This window comes from Procambarus clarkii, chromosome 38 (assembly GCF_040958095.1).
Source record: "Procambarus clarkii isolate CNS0578487 chromosome 38, FALCON_Pclarkii_2.0, whole genome shotgun sequence".
NCBI classification, from domain to species: Eukaryota; Metazoa; Arthropoda; class Malacostraca; order Decapoda; family Cambaridae; genus Procambarus; species Procambarus clarkii.
This window is the reverse complement of record NC_091187.1, coordinates 12,513,033-12,528,537: the sequence shown is the minus strand read 5'-3', so window position 1 is coordinate 12,528,537 and position 15,505 is coordinate 12,513,033. Positions and strand designations below refer to the sequence as shown.

The window sequence follows — 15,505 nt, the reverse complement described above, 5'->3', positions numbered from 1 at the left end:
CTATACTAAGCCTAGGAATATTTAAGTGTGGGTTGGTTTTTAGTCGTTTTCTCTGAGCTCTGTAAAGTGAATAGTACCAAATTCTACTATCTAAGGTTAGTATATTAACGTCAATATATCTACGATGATGTGCATCTGCAAGGAATGCTAACCTGAGTCACGGCAGCCAGGAGAAACATCTTAACATAAGTCTTAATTAAAGTCTTAACATAAGAGCCTTGTAAAGATACAACACGAATCATGACATGAAAAAAAAATGAAAATTCTTTGGTTTTTGAGCGAGAAATATGGATTAAAGATAAATACTGATTATAACGAGAAAACTCCATTAGGAGGAGACTGTATATAATATGGACTGAAAATTGTAAATAAAGAGTGGAGAAAGCGAGGAAGAATTACTGAAAATTTTTGTGAAGAGAGCGCTGGCAGAGATGAAAGTTGTGAGTCTTGGCGTGTGGCAACACGGGTTGGAGAGATGCCAGGTGTCACCACGGGTGTTGGGGCCATTCAGGGGGACATATTTACAATCGTTGTGAATGGGAGGAAGAGATGTAGGGTCGTGTGTGTGTACTCAACTATTTGTACTCACCTAATTGTGCTTGCGGGGGTTGAGCTTTGGCTCTTTGGTCCCGCCTCTCAACTGTCAATCAACTGATGTACAGATTCCTGAGCCTACTGGGCTCTATCATATCTACATTTAAAACTGTGTATGGAGTCAGCCTCCACCACATCACTGCCTAATGCATTCCATCCGTTAACTACTCTGTCACTGAAAAAGTTCCTTCTAACGTCCCTGTGGATCATGTGGGTTCTCAGTTTCCACCTGTGACCCCTTGTTCGCGTACCACCCGTGTTGAATAGTTTATCCTTGTTTACCCGGTCGATTCCCCTGAGGATTTTGTAGGTTAAGATCATGTCTCCCCTTACTCTTCTGTCTTCCAGTGTCGTAAGGTGCATTTCCCGCAGCCTTTCCTCGTAACTCATGCCTCTTAGTTCTGGGACTAGTCTAGTGGCATACCTTTGGACTTTTTCCAGCTTCGTCTTGTGCTTGACAAGGTACGGGCTCCATGCTGGGGCCGCATACTCCAGGATTGGTCTTACATGTAAGTGTGTGTGTGTGTGTGTGTGTGTGTGTGTGTGTGTGTGTGTGTGTGTGTGTGTGTGTGTGTGTGTGTGTGTGTGTGTGTGTGTGTGTGTATTCACCTAGTTGTGTTTGCGGGGGTTGAGCTCTGCTCTTTCGGCCCGCCTCTCAACTGTCAGTCAATAATAATTTTTTCCACACACACACACACACACACACACACACACACACAGGAAGTAGCCCATAGCAGCTGTCTACCTCCCAGGTGCCTATTTACTGCTTGGTAAACAGGTTCATCAGGGTAAAAGAAACTCTGGTCCATTTGTTTCCGCCATCGCCGGGGATCGATCCCCGGTCCCTAGGACTACGAATGCCGAGCACTGTCCTCTCAGCCACCAGGCCCCACACACCTATGTATGGATTCTTAGACCAAGGGCGTTCTTAGATGGCTGGAATGTCTTCAAGACACGATAGAGTGTCACCTGAGACTAATTGGATGCTCCTCCTCCAAATAGCGAGCAGAGTGACCGGGTTGAAAGAGCAACGGCTTCGTATTTCAGAAGTCCGAACTCAATTACCGATTATCTAAGTGGATAAAATATCATTACCTACGATTTGAGAGAGAGAGAGAGAGAGAGAGAGAGAGAGAGAGAGAGAGAGAGAGAGAGAGAGAGAGAGAGAGAGAGAGAGAGAGAGAGAGAGAGAGAGAGACAGACAGACAGAGAAAGAGAGAGACAGACAGAGAGATGCTGTACCGCTTGGCTGCCCAGATGAAAGGCCGTCACCTCCAGCCTCCCGCCTGTCAATATTGGGTCTCAGGAGGGCGACTAATCCCACCTTGCTAAGAAGCTTCGTCTCCCAGCAGGGAGGAGAGACTGGTGGAGACGGCTACAGGGACACCGATAGGTGGAGGAAATGAGATGACAGAGGAGGGGAGGCAAACAGAACGAGGGGAGAGAACTAATCAATAAAGTAGGAGTCGAGAATAATGGGGGGAACAAGACCATAGATAAAAGAAGAATGAAAGAAAGAGACGCGATTACTCAAGAAGCGGCGAGACCTTAAGAAAGAGATTTAGAAACTAAAACAGAACCGTACAGAGACAGAAGGCCGTAGACAGAGACAAGAAGAGACGGTAGAGAAACAAAAGCCAGAGAAACCAAACAATAACTCTTGGCGTTCCATTTGGCCCCGTGAGAGACGCAAGTTACAAGACACAATCACTCGTACGGAAGCTGTGAATAGAAGAATACAAGAGGAAAGAACACCATAAGAATGGAGAGAAGAATATTAGGGGGGGGGCGTGGGGGGGGGTGCGGAGGGAGGGTTTAGAGAGGGGGGAAGGAATATTAGGTAGGAGAGGAGGCATATGGCCAGCCCTCAGAACAAACAGACGTAACATTTCCACTATCAGGTGACAGAGGGGGGGGGCATCACCCCCTTGCTCTCAGTGCTGGGATAGTCCCCCCCCCCCTCTCCTGGTCGTCCCCCCATCCTTTATCATCACCAATAACATTCCAGTTAACGAGCAGTAGCGGTAATTACTGAAATGGTTAGTTATGGTAGTGGTACGAGCATCATAATATTGGCCGTCATTTAGTCGTACTAATGATGGTATTAGTCGTAATGTTAGTCGTAGTTCAAGAGAGAACTGGATAAGCACCTCCAAAGGATACCTGATCAACCAGGCTGTGACTCATACGTCAGGCTGCGAGCAGCCGCGTCCAACAGCCTGGTTGATCAGTCCGGCAACCAGGAGGCCTGGTCGACGACCGGGCCGCGGGGACGCTAAGCCCCGGAAGCACCTCAAGGTAACCTCAAGGTAGTGTTAAGATTTTAGTCATTGTAGTTGCATTAGAAGACTTTGTTGATGATTTTATTTTTTGGTAGTAAATTATGAACCACTTCCGTTGTTCATGGTAATGTGAACCAGCAGCTAGCATGATGTTCCTCTCTTTCCCCCCATCATGGTAAATTGAATCACTCTCCTTACCCTGAGCCTGATAGCTGAGTGGACAGCGCTTGGGATACGCAGTCCCGAGGTTCCGGTTCGACCCGGAACCGGAAACAAATGAGCAGACTTTCACCCCATGATGCCTCTATTCACCTAGCAGTAAAAATAGGTACCTGGGAATTAGACAGCTGCTACGAGCTGCTACCTGGGAATGTGTAACAAAAAGGAGGCCTGGTCGAGAACCGGGCCGCGGGGACCCTAAGCCCCGAAACTATCTCAAGATAACCTCCCATCTCAAGATAACCTTACCCAATATGGTAGCCTGGAACTAATTAGACCTGACCACTAAAATAACAGCATAATACCATAGCAACAGTATACTATGAAACAAGGCACTTACCCTCTATCCACACCCATCGAAGTGGATCGTTTGGGAGCCTGTCGGCGCGGGCGAGTGGTGGAGGCGGGTCGTCGGAGTGCCAGTCAGTGCCAGAGTGTGCCAGGTGTCTGTCATATGTGTTCGTGTCCACGCCACCTCCCGCTGATGACTCCACCTGTGGACAAGATTGATGGATTGATGAGGGTTAAGCCACCCAAGAGGTGGCACGGGCATGAATAGCCCGTAAGAAGATTGGTGAGTTTGGTATTGGATTATATACAGGTTTGGAGCAAGTCAGGTATGTTAATTGTTGCGAGTTTTGAGTGAGTCAGGTGTGTAATATACGGTTTTTAAGAGCATAATATATAAAACCGCAGAAGGCCTATTGGTCTATACGAGGCAGCTCCTATTGGTCGATACGAGGCAGCTCCTATTGGTCCATACGAGGCAGCTCCTATTGGTCTATACGAGGCAGCTCCTATTGGTCCATACGAGGCAGCTCCTATTGGTCTATACGAGGCAGCTCCTATTGGTCCATACGAGGCAGCTGCTATTGGTTCATACGAGGCAGCTCCTATGGGTCCATACGAGGCAGCTCCTATTGGTCCATACGAGGCAGCTGCTATTGGTTCATACGAGGCAGCTCCTATTGGTCCATACGAGGCAGCTCCTATTGGTCCATACGAGGCAGCTCCTATTGGTTCATACGAGGCAGCTGCTATTAGTCCATACGAAGCAGCTCCTATTGGTCCATAAGAGGCAGATCCTATTGGTCCATACGAGGCAGCTCCTATTGGTCCATACGAGGCAGCTCCTATTGGTCCATACGAGGCAGCTGCTATTGGTTCATACGAGGCAGCTCCTATGGGTCCATACGAGGCAGCTGCTATTGGTCCATACGAGGCAGCTCCTATTGGTCCATACAAGGCATCTCCTATTGGTCCATGCGAGGCAGCTCCTATTGGTCCATACGAGGCAGCTCCTATTGGTCCATACAAGGCATCTCCTATTGGTCCATACGAGGCAGCTCCTATTGGTCCAAACGAGGCAGCTCCTATTGGTCCATACGAGGCAGCTCCTATTGGTCCATACGAGGCAGCTGCTATTGGTCCATACGAGGCAGCTCCTATTGGTCCATACGAGGCAGCTCCTATTGGTCCATACGAGGCAGCTCCTATTGGTCCATACGAGGCAGCTCCTATTGGTTCATACGAGGCAGCTCATGTTTACAATCTTGTGATCCAATGGTCTGTCCTCTCACCTAACACATATTTTTTTTACGGGTCGACCAATCCGTAACAAATGCGACGTATTAGTTAAAATTAAAGCAACGACATACTGACGTTTTCTAAACATAGGGTTCGATGGGCTAGGTGGGTTGTTTGGGGTTGGTGCGCGCAACTGGGGTTCGAAGCGGCACCGGAACCGAATCCTTCACTCAGCCGCCAGGGGGCCTGATGGCTGAGTGGACAGCACTCGGGATTCGTAGTCCTGAGGTTACGGGTTCGATCCCTGGCAGAGGCGGAAACAAATGGGAAGAGATTCTTTCACACTGATGCACCTGTTCATCTAGCAGTAAATATGTACCTGGGAGTTAGACAGCTGTTACAGGCTGCTTCCTGGGGATGTGTAACAAAAAGGAGGCCTGGTCGAGGACCGGGCCGCAGGGACGCTAAGCCCCGAAATCAATCTCAAGATAACCTTCACAAACTACTACATCTGCTGCAGCTCCACCCACCATCACTGCAGGTGAAGGAAAGAGAGGAATGATCTGAGGGAAGAGGACGCCACTGTGCCTCCCTCACCAGCAGAACCCACTACCTCTCACCCTCCAGAGACTACCACCTCACCAGAAGTGCAACTATGGACCCCAAGATGTCCTCCTGGCCACCTCACCCTCGACCACCAAGGCTGCCGTATCTACGAGAAGCACCACCACCACTTCGAAGTCCAAGAATCCCACCGATCCAAACTCGTCGGAAAGCAATAAAATAAGAAATAAGAAAAGCCTTAAAGCCAGATACCGTTCGAACGAGGCCTTGATAAACATCAACATCTACCACCCAATGCCTACAGCTGCCTACGAACCCCCTGTACAACGCCCATATAGGCAAAGGAACAATGAAGAACGCCATACAATTGAAGTATGTACCTTTTGAAGTAAGAGGATTAATTCATCAAATCCTCCGCCTCTCATTAATCTAATCGCCCAAGCAGCATTTATCTGCAAGTTCAAATTGAACTTACAGTGTAAGTTTAATCTATCCTCATTATCTAGATTATTGTATTTCTTGTACATCCCTTTCACGAAAGCAGTTACGCAAGCACTTACGAACCTGTACATCTTTTCTCAATCTTTGGCGGCTTTGTTTACAATTATTAAACAGTTAATGAGCTCCGAAGCACCAGGAGGCTGTTTATAACAATAACAACAGTGGATTGGCAAGTTTTCATAATTGTAAACTGTTTAATAAATGTAACCAAAGCCGTCAAAGATTAAGGAAAGATGTACACGTTCGTAAGTACTTGCGTAACTGCTTCGTGAATCTGGCCCCAGGATTGTTGACCAGACCACACACTAGAAAGTGAAGGGACGACGACGTTTCGGTCCGTCCTGGACCATTCACAAGTCGATTGTTTATTCTCATGGCTTCATTTTGTTCCGTCTCCAAATTGTTTAAGTCTACCAGCACGAGAAATGACAGGTGCGGCAGAATCAATAAGTAATCACAGTGTACCATGTGATACACGATAAACGTAGCCCACTGATACACGATAAACGTAGCCCACTGATACACGATAAACGTAGCCCACTGATACACGATAAACGTAGCCCACTGATACACGATAAACGTAGCCCACTGATACACGATAAACGTAGCCCACTGATACACGATAAACGTAGCCCACTGATACACGATAAACGTAGCCCATTGATACACGATAAACGTAGCCCATTGATACACGATACTACTGGAATGTGACATGTTGAAAACATGATTAATATTTGTGTACTATAAGGATTTGTGATCCCCTTGAGGGACCTTAAATAGCCGAGGGAAGAAATAAAGTACGCTATTCTATCCTTCTGAGATGTATTACCACTTGGGCTGGACGGTAGAGCGATGGTCTCGGTTCATGCAGGTCGGTGTTCAATCCCCGACCGTCCACATGTGTTTGGGCACCATTCCATCCCTCCTCCGTCCCATCCCAAATCCTTATCCTGACCCCTTCCCAGTGCTATATAGTCGTAATGGCTTGGCGCTTTCCCCTGATTTTCTTCTTTTACCTCAGTAAACTTACTTGGACTTGAACTTGCTTCCTGCGTTTCTGGTTAGCCGAAACCATTGCATCTTTTACGCAGTGTGAATCAACCTAGTTGGCGGCAGTTAAAGGTGACGGAACAATCTCACTCTTACGTTATACTGTCCTCACACTTAACGCACCGTTGTTGTTCTTCTTGTTTAAGATTCAGCTACTGGGAACAATAACTTCCAAGTAGCACGGGCTATGGTGAGCCCGTAGTGGACTTACCTGGCACAGGAGCGGGGCAAGTAGCACGGGCTATGGTGAGCCCGTAGTGGACTTACCTGGCACAGGAGCGGGGCAAGTAGCACGGGCTATGGTGAGCCCGTAGTGGACTTACCTGGCACAGGAGCGGGGCAAGTAGCACGGGCTATGGTGAGCCCGTAGTGGACTTACCTGGCACAGGAGCGGTGCAAGTAGCACGGGCTATGGTGAGCCCGTAGTGGACTTACCTGGCACAGGAGCGGTGCAAGTAGCACGGGCTATGGTGAGCCCGTAGTGGACTTACCTGGCACAGGAGCGGGGCAAGTAGCACGGGCTATGGTGAGCCCGTAGTGGACTTACCTGGCACAGGAGCGGGGCAAGTAGCACGGGCTATGGTGAGCCCGTAGTGGACTTACCTGGCACAGGAGCGGGGCAAGTAGCACGGGCTATGGTGAGCCCGTAGTGGACTTACCTGGCACAGGAGCGGGGCAAGTAGCACGGGCTATGGTGAGCCCGTAGTGGACTTACCCGGCACAGGAGCGGGGCTGTGAACGCACCGTAAAATTGGCGGTACTTATAGGACTATAGAGCGCATAGTTCTCGATATATGAGATGATTCGTACGCTTCTATAGTTTGCTCAAACCCCTTTTCAACTTATACGCTTGGGTCCTATATACTGCTTTTGGGTCCTACTAAACTGCGGATATGGTGAACCCCAAGCTGTTCACCCGACGGGCCGCGCCATTAGCAACGTCTCTCTAAGTAGCCCATTGATACATGATGCAGCCCATTAAAACAATAAACGTAGCCCATTGATACACGATAACCGTAGCCCATTGATACACGATAAACGTAGCCCATTGATACACGATAACCGTAGCCCATTGATACACGATAACCGTAGCCCCATTGATACACGATAAACGTAGCCCATTGATACACGATAAACGTAGCCCATTGATACACGATAACCGTAGCCCATTGATACACGATAACCGTAGCCCATTGATACACGATACATGACACAAACTATAACTTTTGAGAACGCAATGGGACCGTCTTGAACCCAGTTGAACCGGCTACTACTTCTTGAACCTTCTTCGAACTTCTTGAACCGTCTTGGACCTTCTTGAACCATCTGGAACCTTCTTGGACCTTCTTGAACCGTCTTGGACCTTCTTGAACCGTCTTGGACCTTCTTGAACCGTCTTGGAGCTTCTTGAACCGTCTTGGACCGTGAGGAAAGAGGAGTATGAGGTGAGGGAAGAGGAGGTATGAGGTGAGGGAAGAGGAGGTATGAGGTGAGGGAAGAGGAGTATGAGGTGAGGGAAGAGGAGGTATGAGGTGAGGGAAGAGGAGTATGAGGTGAGGAAAGAGGAGGTATGAGGTGAGGAAGAGGAGTATGAGGTGAGGAAGAGGAGTATGAGGTGAGGAAAGAGGAGGTATGAGGTGAGGAAACAGGAGGTATGAGGTGAGGAAAGAGGAGGTATGAGGTGAGGGAAGAGGAGTATGAGGTGAGGGAAGAGGAGGTATGAGGTGAGGGAAGAGGAGTATGAGGTGAGGGAAGAGGAGGTATGAGGTGAGGGAAGAGGAGTATGAGGTGAGGAAAGAGGAGGTATGAGGTGAGGAAGAGGAGTATGAGGTGAGGAAAGAGGAGGTATGAGGTGAGGGAAGAGGAGTATGAGGTGAGGAAGAGGAGTATGAGGTGAGGAAAGAGGAGGTATGAGGTGAGGAAGAGGAGTATGAGGTGAGGAAGAGGAGTATGAGGTGAGGAAAGAGGAGGTATGAGGTGAGGAAAGAGGAGGTATGAGGTGAGGAAGAGGAGTATGAGGTGAGGAAAGAGGAGGTATGAGGTGAGGAAAGAGGAGGTATGAGGTGAGGAAACAGGAGGTATGAGGTGAGGGAAGAGGAGGTATGAGGTGAGGGAAGAGGAGTATGAGGTGAGGGAACAGGAGGTATGAGGTGAGGGAAGAGGAGGTATGAGGTTGTTTATAACCATAACAACCTTTTGTTGTGAAGTTGTTTCCATGCTCATTAACTGTTTAATAATTGTAAACAACGCCGTAGTGACTGAGGGAAGATGTACAGGTTTCGTAAGGTGATGCGTAAATGCTTGATGATTCCTGGGGCCAGATTCACGAAGCAGTTATGCAAGTACTTACGAACCTGGAGCCAGATTCAATAAGCAGTTACGCAAGTACTTACGAACTTGGGGCCAGATTCACGAAGCAGTTACGCAAGCACTTACTAATCTGGAGCCAGATTCACAAAGCAATTACGCAAGCACTTACGAACCTGGGGGCCAGATTCACGAAGCAGCTACGCAAGTACTTACGAATCTTTGGCCAGATTCACGAAGCAGTTACGCAAGCATTCTTATTCTCCTAAACTTTGTTCGACTAGCAAACAATAAACTATCAAAACTTAGATTGCCGAAGTTTTGAAGTTTGTAGTCGGTAAACTACACATGACTTACCACATATGTGGTCAGAACACATGACCATACATGGTTATGCGACAAGTAACACGTGTTGAACGCACGTGATGCTCACGTTGAAGAAATGAAAACGTGAACACATAATATTGACTATGTGAACACATAATACTATGTGAACACATATGTAAGGAGTGACTATGTGAACACATGCGGAGGTTTGAACACATCCAATTGAACATAGATGATAGCCATTATATATCTGATAATCCATCTAGTTTGCCAAATTAAGAATATGTTGCCTTTCCGCCACATTATGTTGCCGCTAGCCAACATACGGATGTCACCTATGCTGCAATTTTGTAGAACAATTTAAGGATCATTTATTTTGACTGTACTAAGCCAAAGAGATAGATAGAGATAAGAGATAGAGAGATAGAGATAAATCTTTAGCTGTTGGTGGAAGGCTTGGAGTTCTTTGAATTTGATTGCAGCTAAGCATCCTGGATCACTTTATTGACATCTGGACGAGATGCCAGCTTCCGCCACACACCACCACGGACACAGGTGGTGCAGGCCCCACATATGTAGGCACTGCAGGACCACATATGTAGGTGTTGCAGGCCCACATATGCAGGTGGTGCAGGTTCACATGTGAAGATACTGCAGGCCCATAGAAGCAGGTGGTGCAGGTCCACATATGTAGATATTGCAGGCCACATACTCACGTGGTGCAGGTCCACATATGAAGGTATTGCAGGCCACATACTCACGTGGTACACCCACATATGTAGGTATTGCAGGCCACATACTCACGTGGTGCAGGCCCACATATGTAGGTATTGCAGGCCACATACTCACGTGGTGCAGGCCCACATATGTAGGTATTGCAGGCCACATACTCACGTGGTGCAGGTCCACATATGTAGGTATTGCAGGCCACATACTCACGTGGTGCAGGTCCACATATGTAGGTATTGCAGGCCACATACTCACGTGGTGCAGGCCCACATATGTAGGTATTGCAGGCCCACATATGCAGGTGAAGCGGGCTCACATATGTAGGTATTGCATGTGTCATGTCATCAGGGAAAGTGACGACCTGTCACCTATCCTGTGAGGTGACGATAGGTGACAGGTGATTAATTAAAATCATTAATTATACCTACTGGGTCGCATATTTGACTGATCGACTCCGTTAAAAACATGACGTTTTAACTTCCAGGTAGACAACACAGACAGAAATTACACGATACGAGAAAAACGCAATAAAAATATTGCAATTAAATGTTTAAAATGTCCGATACCAGCATAAAATGTTTGACAAATGTATATAATGTTTGATAATTGTATAAAACGGTTGAAAAATGTATAACATTAACGAGAGCAACTTCTTGATGACTGGAGTCACAATAACGTGGCTGAAGTATGTTGACCAGACCACACACTAGAAGGTGAAGGGACGACGACGTTTCGGTCCGTCCTGGACCATTCTCAAGTCGATTTTGACTTGAGAATCGACTATCGAATGGTCCATGACGGACCGAAACATCGTCGTCCCTTCACTTTGTAGTGTGCGGTCTGGTCGACAAAATATCCCTTGATTCCCTGACCTGAGGTCTCGGTGAAGCTATGACGGGGAGATGAATCAGCAGCATCAGCTGGAACGGTATCACTGATGTGATTGACATTGTGGCAGGCGGGTCCAGGAGCTGAAGCACGTAGTAGGAGTACGGTTGATCCTTACGGTGGTGTAGATGGAGAAGGGGTCATGGAGGCTGCCATATCACATCTCCTGACTACAGATGATGATGCTCTTACATTAAGATCTAACTCCAGCATCTTATCTTCACCTTGTATCTCTCCTTAGTCCTCCTGCCAACTAAGTTGATTTGTTCCTTCTTTTTCTTGACTGTTTCTTTGTCGTTCAAAATATCTCTTTTCCCATGTTTTTTGGTAATTGGGGAATAATTGAAGATATTAGATTTTAAGAGCAAGGCGAGAACGTTGACTTAGATAAGAGGTACTATATATGGGGCGGGATATAGGGTTATACACACTGGGGGTATTAATACACGCGGTGGGATATACGCAGCGTGTGAGGGGATAGACCTTGTGCCTCCACCACTCCCGCAGCCAACACTGATGGAGTGGGAGAGAGACTTGCTGTGGGGGACCTACCTCCTCCCTTGCCAGGCGTGCGTGTGTGTGTGTGTGTGTGTGTGTGTGTGTGTGTGTGTGTGTGTGTGTGTGTGTGTGTGTGTGTGTGTGTGTGTGTTCCTGGGGGTCTCTCCCACCCTCTTACCTCTCCTTTCATCTCTGTCTGTGCCTCTGTCTGGCTCTCTCTCTCTCTCTCTCCTTCTCTCTCCCCCCAACAGACATCTTACCTCCCAGACCACTTCTTTGTTACTCTCTTCCTCTCCCTCTCGCGCTCTCCTCGCAAATTTCTCTTCATTAGGATTTTATTGAAGAATACATCATAATACTCGTATTCAATTTGACTTCTGATTGCATTTTGTTTTAGTTACAGAATTTTGTTGTTTTAATTCGCTTTATTGATAAGTTATCTTCTCTTGTTTTTAAAACTTAAAACTCGTTTTCCCTACAGTAACCCAGAGCCTTGGTTTTGTACTTCAAAGATCTTATAGTTTCTTAGAAGAATATATATCGCTTATTTTGAAGTTATTTTGGGGGTAGCCCACTGATCTTGTGTTATAGTGTGATGTCTAGTTCTTGTAATGGGTTTGGGTAGGGTTCACTATGGCAACACAAGCTCTCTCTCTCTCTCTCTCTCTCTCCCACACACACACACACACACACTACTAGGTGAGTACACTAGGTAAGTAAACACACACTGGTAGGTGAGTACAACTAGGTGAGTACACACACACACCCACACACACACACACTAGTAGGCGAGTACACTAGGTAAACACACACACACACACACACACACACATACACACACACACACACACACACACACACACACACACACACACACACACACACACACACACACACACACGTAAATAAAGACAGCACAAACACACACACACACACACACACACACACACACACACACACACACACACACACACACGTAAATAAAGACAGCACAGAAACACACACACACACACACACACACACACACAACAAGAACATGGCTGCAACCCGAGCCGTAGATGAGTCAGAGTAAGAGCAGTAAGCAAATGGAAAAGATTAGAGGGGGGGAACCCAACCCAACCACACACCCTAACCCAACCCAACCCAGTCCTAGAAAACGAAGATATTAGAGCTCTCCACTTCTCGTACTACACCCTAACTCCTTATTACAATCCTACTCTACTACACTCTACTGTTTTATACACAAAAAAGTTAATAAAATTATAAAAATTATTTTTTCCTGGCCCTCCTTTTATTCGCTGTGAATTAAGTCACAATTGCAATTGCACAGCATCAAAACAATTCCTTGCAACTGAATTTGTTTACGACAAAAACATTGAAACAATGATATATAAAAGTTAACATTCAGTTTTTCACTGACATGAATTGTAAAGCTTTTTAAATCCATTAATAAAAAAAAACTTTTACAGCTTTTTTTGTTGACAAGCAAGTCTGGTTTTAATTAATACGTGATGATGAGTTACCGTTAGGCTCTTGTTAATAAGAGAGGAGGCTCTTGTTAATGCGAGAGGAGGCTCTTGTTAATACGAGAGGGTCTCGTTAATACGAGAGGAAGCTCTTGTTAATACGAGAGGAGGCTCTTGTTAATACGAGAGGAAGCTCTTGTTAATACGAGAGGAGGCTCTTGTTAATACGAGAGGAGACTCTTGTTAATACGAGAGGAAGCTCTTGTTAATACGAGAGGAGGCTTTTGTTAATACGAGAGGAGACTCTTGTTAATACGAGAGGAGGCTCTTGTTAATACGAGAGGAGGCTCTTGTTAATACGAGAGGAGACTCTTGTTAATACGAGAGGAGACTCTTGTTAATACGAGAGGAGGCTCTTGTTAATACGAGAGGAGACTCTTGTTAATACGAGAGGAGGCTCTTGTTAATACGAGAGGAGGCTCTTGTTAATACGAGAGGAGGCTCTTGTTAATACGAGAGGAGGCTCTTGTTAATACGAGAGGAGACTCTTGTTAATACGAGAGGAGGCTCTTGTTAACACGAGAGGAGGCTCTTGTTAATACGAGAGGAGACTCTTGTTAATACGAGAGGAGGCTCTTGTTAACACGAGAGGAGACTCTTGTTAATACGAGAGGAGGCTCTTGTTAATACGAGAGAAGGCTCTTGTTAATACGAGAGAAGGCTCTTGTTAATACGAGAGAAGGCTCTTGTTAACACGAGAGGAGACTCTTGTTAATACGAGAGGAGGCTCTTGTTAATACGAGAGAAGGCTCTTGTTAATACGAGAGAAGGCTCTTGTTAATACGAGAGGAGGCTCTTGTTAATACGAGAGGAGGCTCTTGTTAATACGAGAGGAGGCTCTTGTTAATACGAGAGAAGGCTCTTGTTAACACGAGAGGAGACTCTTGTTAATACGAGAGGAGGCTCTTGTTAATACGAGAGGAGGCTCTTGTTAATACGAGAGGAGGCTCTTGTTAATACGAGAGAAGGCTCTTGTTAACACGAGAGGAGACTCTTGTTAATACGAGAGGAGGCTCTTGTTAATACGAGAGGAGACTCTTGTTAATACGAGAGAAGGCTCTTGTTAATACGAGAGAAGGCTCTTGTTAATACGAGAGGAGGCTCTTGTTAATACGAGAGGAGGCTCTTGTTAATACGAGAGGAGGCTCTTGTTAATACGAGAGGAGGCTCTTGTTAATACGAGAGGAGACTCTTGTTAATACGAGAGGAGACTCTTGTTAATACGAGAGGAGGCTCTTGTTAATACAAGAGGAGACTCTTGTTAATACGAGAGGAGGCTCTTGTTAATACGAGAGGAGGCTCTTGTTAATACGAGAGGAGGCTCTTGTTAATACGAGAGAAGGCTCTTGTTAATACGAGAGGAGGCTCTTGTTAATACGAGAGGAGGCTCTTGTTAATACGAGAGGAGGCTCTTGTTAATACGAGAGGAGGCTCTTGTTAATACGAGAGGAGGCTCTTGTTAATACGAGAGGAGGCTCTTGTTAATACGAGAGGAGACTCTTGTTAATACGAGAGGAGACTCTTGTTAATACGAGAGGAGGCTCTTGTTAATACAAGAGGAGACTCTTGTTAATACGAGAGAAGGCTCTTGTTAATACGAGAGGAGGCTCTTGTTAATACGAGAGGAGGCTCTTGTTAATACGAGAGAAGGCTCTTGTTAATACGAGAGGAGGCTCTTGTTAATACGAGAGGAGGCTCTTGTTAATACGAGAGGAGGCTCTTGTTAATACGAGAGAAGGCTCTTGTTAACACGAGAGGAGACTCTTCTTAATACGAGAGGAGGCTCTTGTTAATACGAGAGGAGACTCTTGTTAATACGAGAGAAGGCTCTTGTTAATACGAGAGAAGGCTCTTGTTAATACGAGAGGAGGCTCTTGTTAATACGAGAGGAGGCTCTTGTTAATACGAGAGGAGGCTCTTGTTAATACGAGAGGAGACTCTTGTTAATACGAGAGGAGACTCTTGTTAATACGAGAGGAGGCTCTTGTTAATACAAGAGGAGACTCTTGTTAATACGAGAGGAGGCTCTTGTTAATACGAGAGGAGGCTCTTGATAATACGAGAGGAGGCTCTTGTTAATACGAGAGGAGACTCGTTAAAACGACAAGAGGAGATAAAGGCCATTTTTACCAGCTAATAAGGCCATTTAATGCTCTTGTTAACGCGAAAAGGAATCTGGCTATTGTTAATGACCCTCCAGCCGCTGTTAAAAGTCTGGCACTGCTATTGGCCACAACAAAGCCAGACTTTTTCTAGCATGCAATCAACAGCCTGTTGGACCAAGCTGTCACAAGGCAGGCCGGGCTTGGGGAGTAGAGGAACTCCCAGAACCCAGGTACTGGCCGACCCCTCACAGTGTTCAAGAGAGAACTGGATAAGCACCGGATAAGAACTGGATGGGGGCCTCGTAGCCTGGTGGATAGCGCGCAGGACTCGTAATTCTGTGGCGCGGGTTCGATTCCCGCACGAGGCAGAAACAAATGGGCAAAGTTT

The 15,505-nt window shown here is 46.5% G+C and overlaps 1 protein-coding gene across 1 annotated transcript in view; it reads right to left on the bottom strand.

Moving 5' to 3' along the window:
- The window catches only part of LOC123749831 (uncharacterized), a 64,347-nt gene extending 52,850 nt beyond the window's left edge, over nt 1-11,497 (bottom strand). The window contains exons 1-2 of the mRNA XM_069337735.1: nt 10,973-11,497; nt 3,436-3,589 (exon numbers count right to left, since the gene is read on the bottom strand). Coding sequence (XP_069193836.1) covers nt 3,436-3,589; nt 10,973-11,050 — 232 coding nt within the window. The 5' untranslated portion in view covers nt 11,051-11,497. The remainder of the gene's footprint in view (nt 1-3,435; nt 3,590-10,972) is intronic.
- Nucleotides 11,498-15,505: the final 4,008 nt, after the last annotated feature.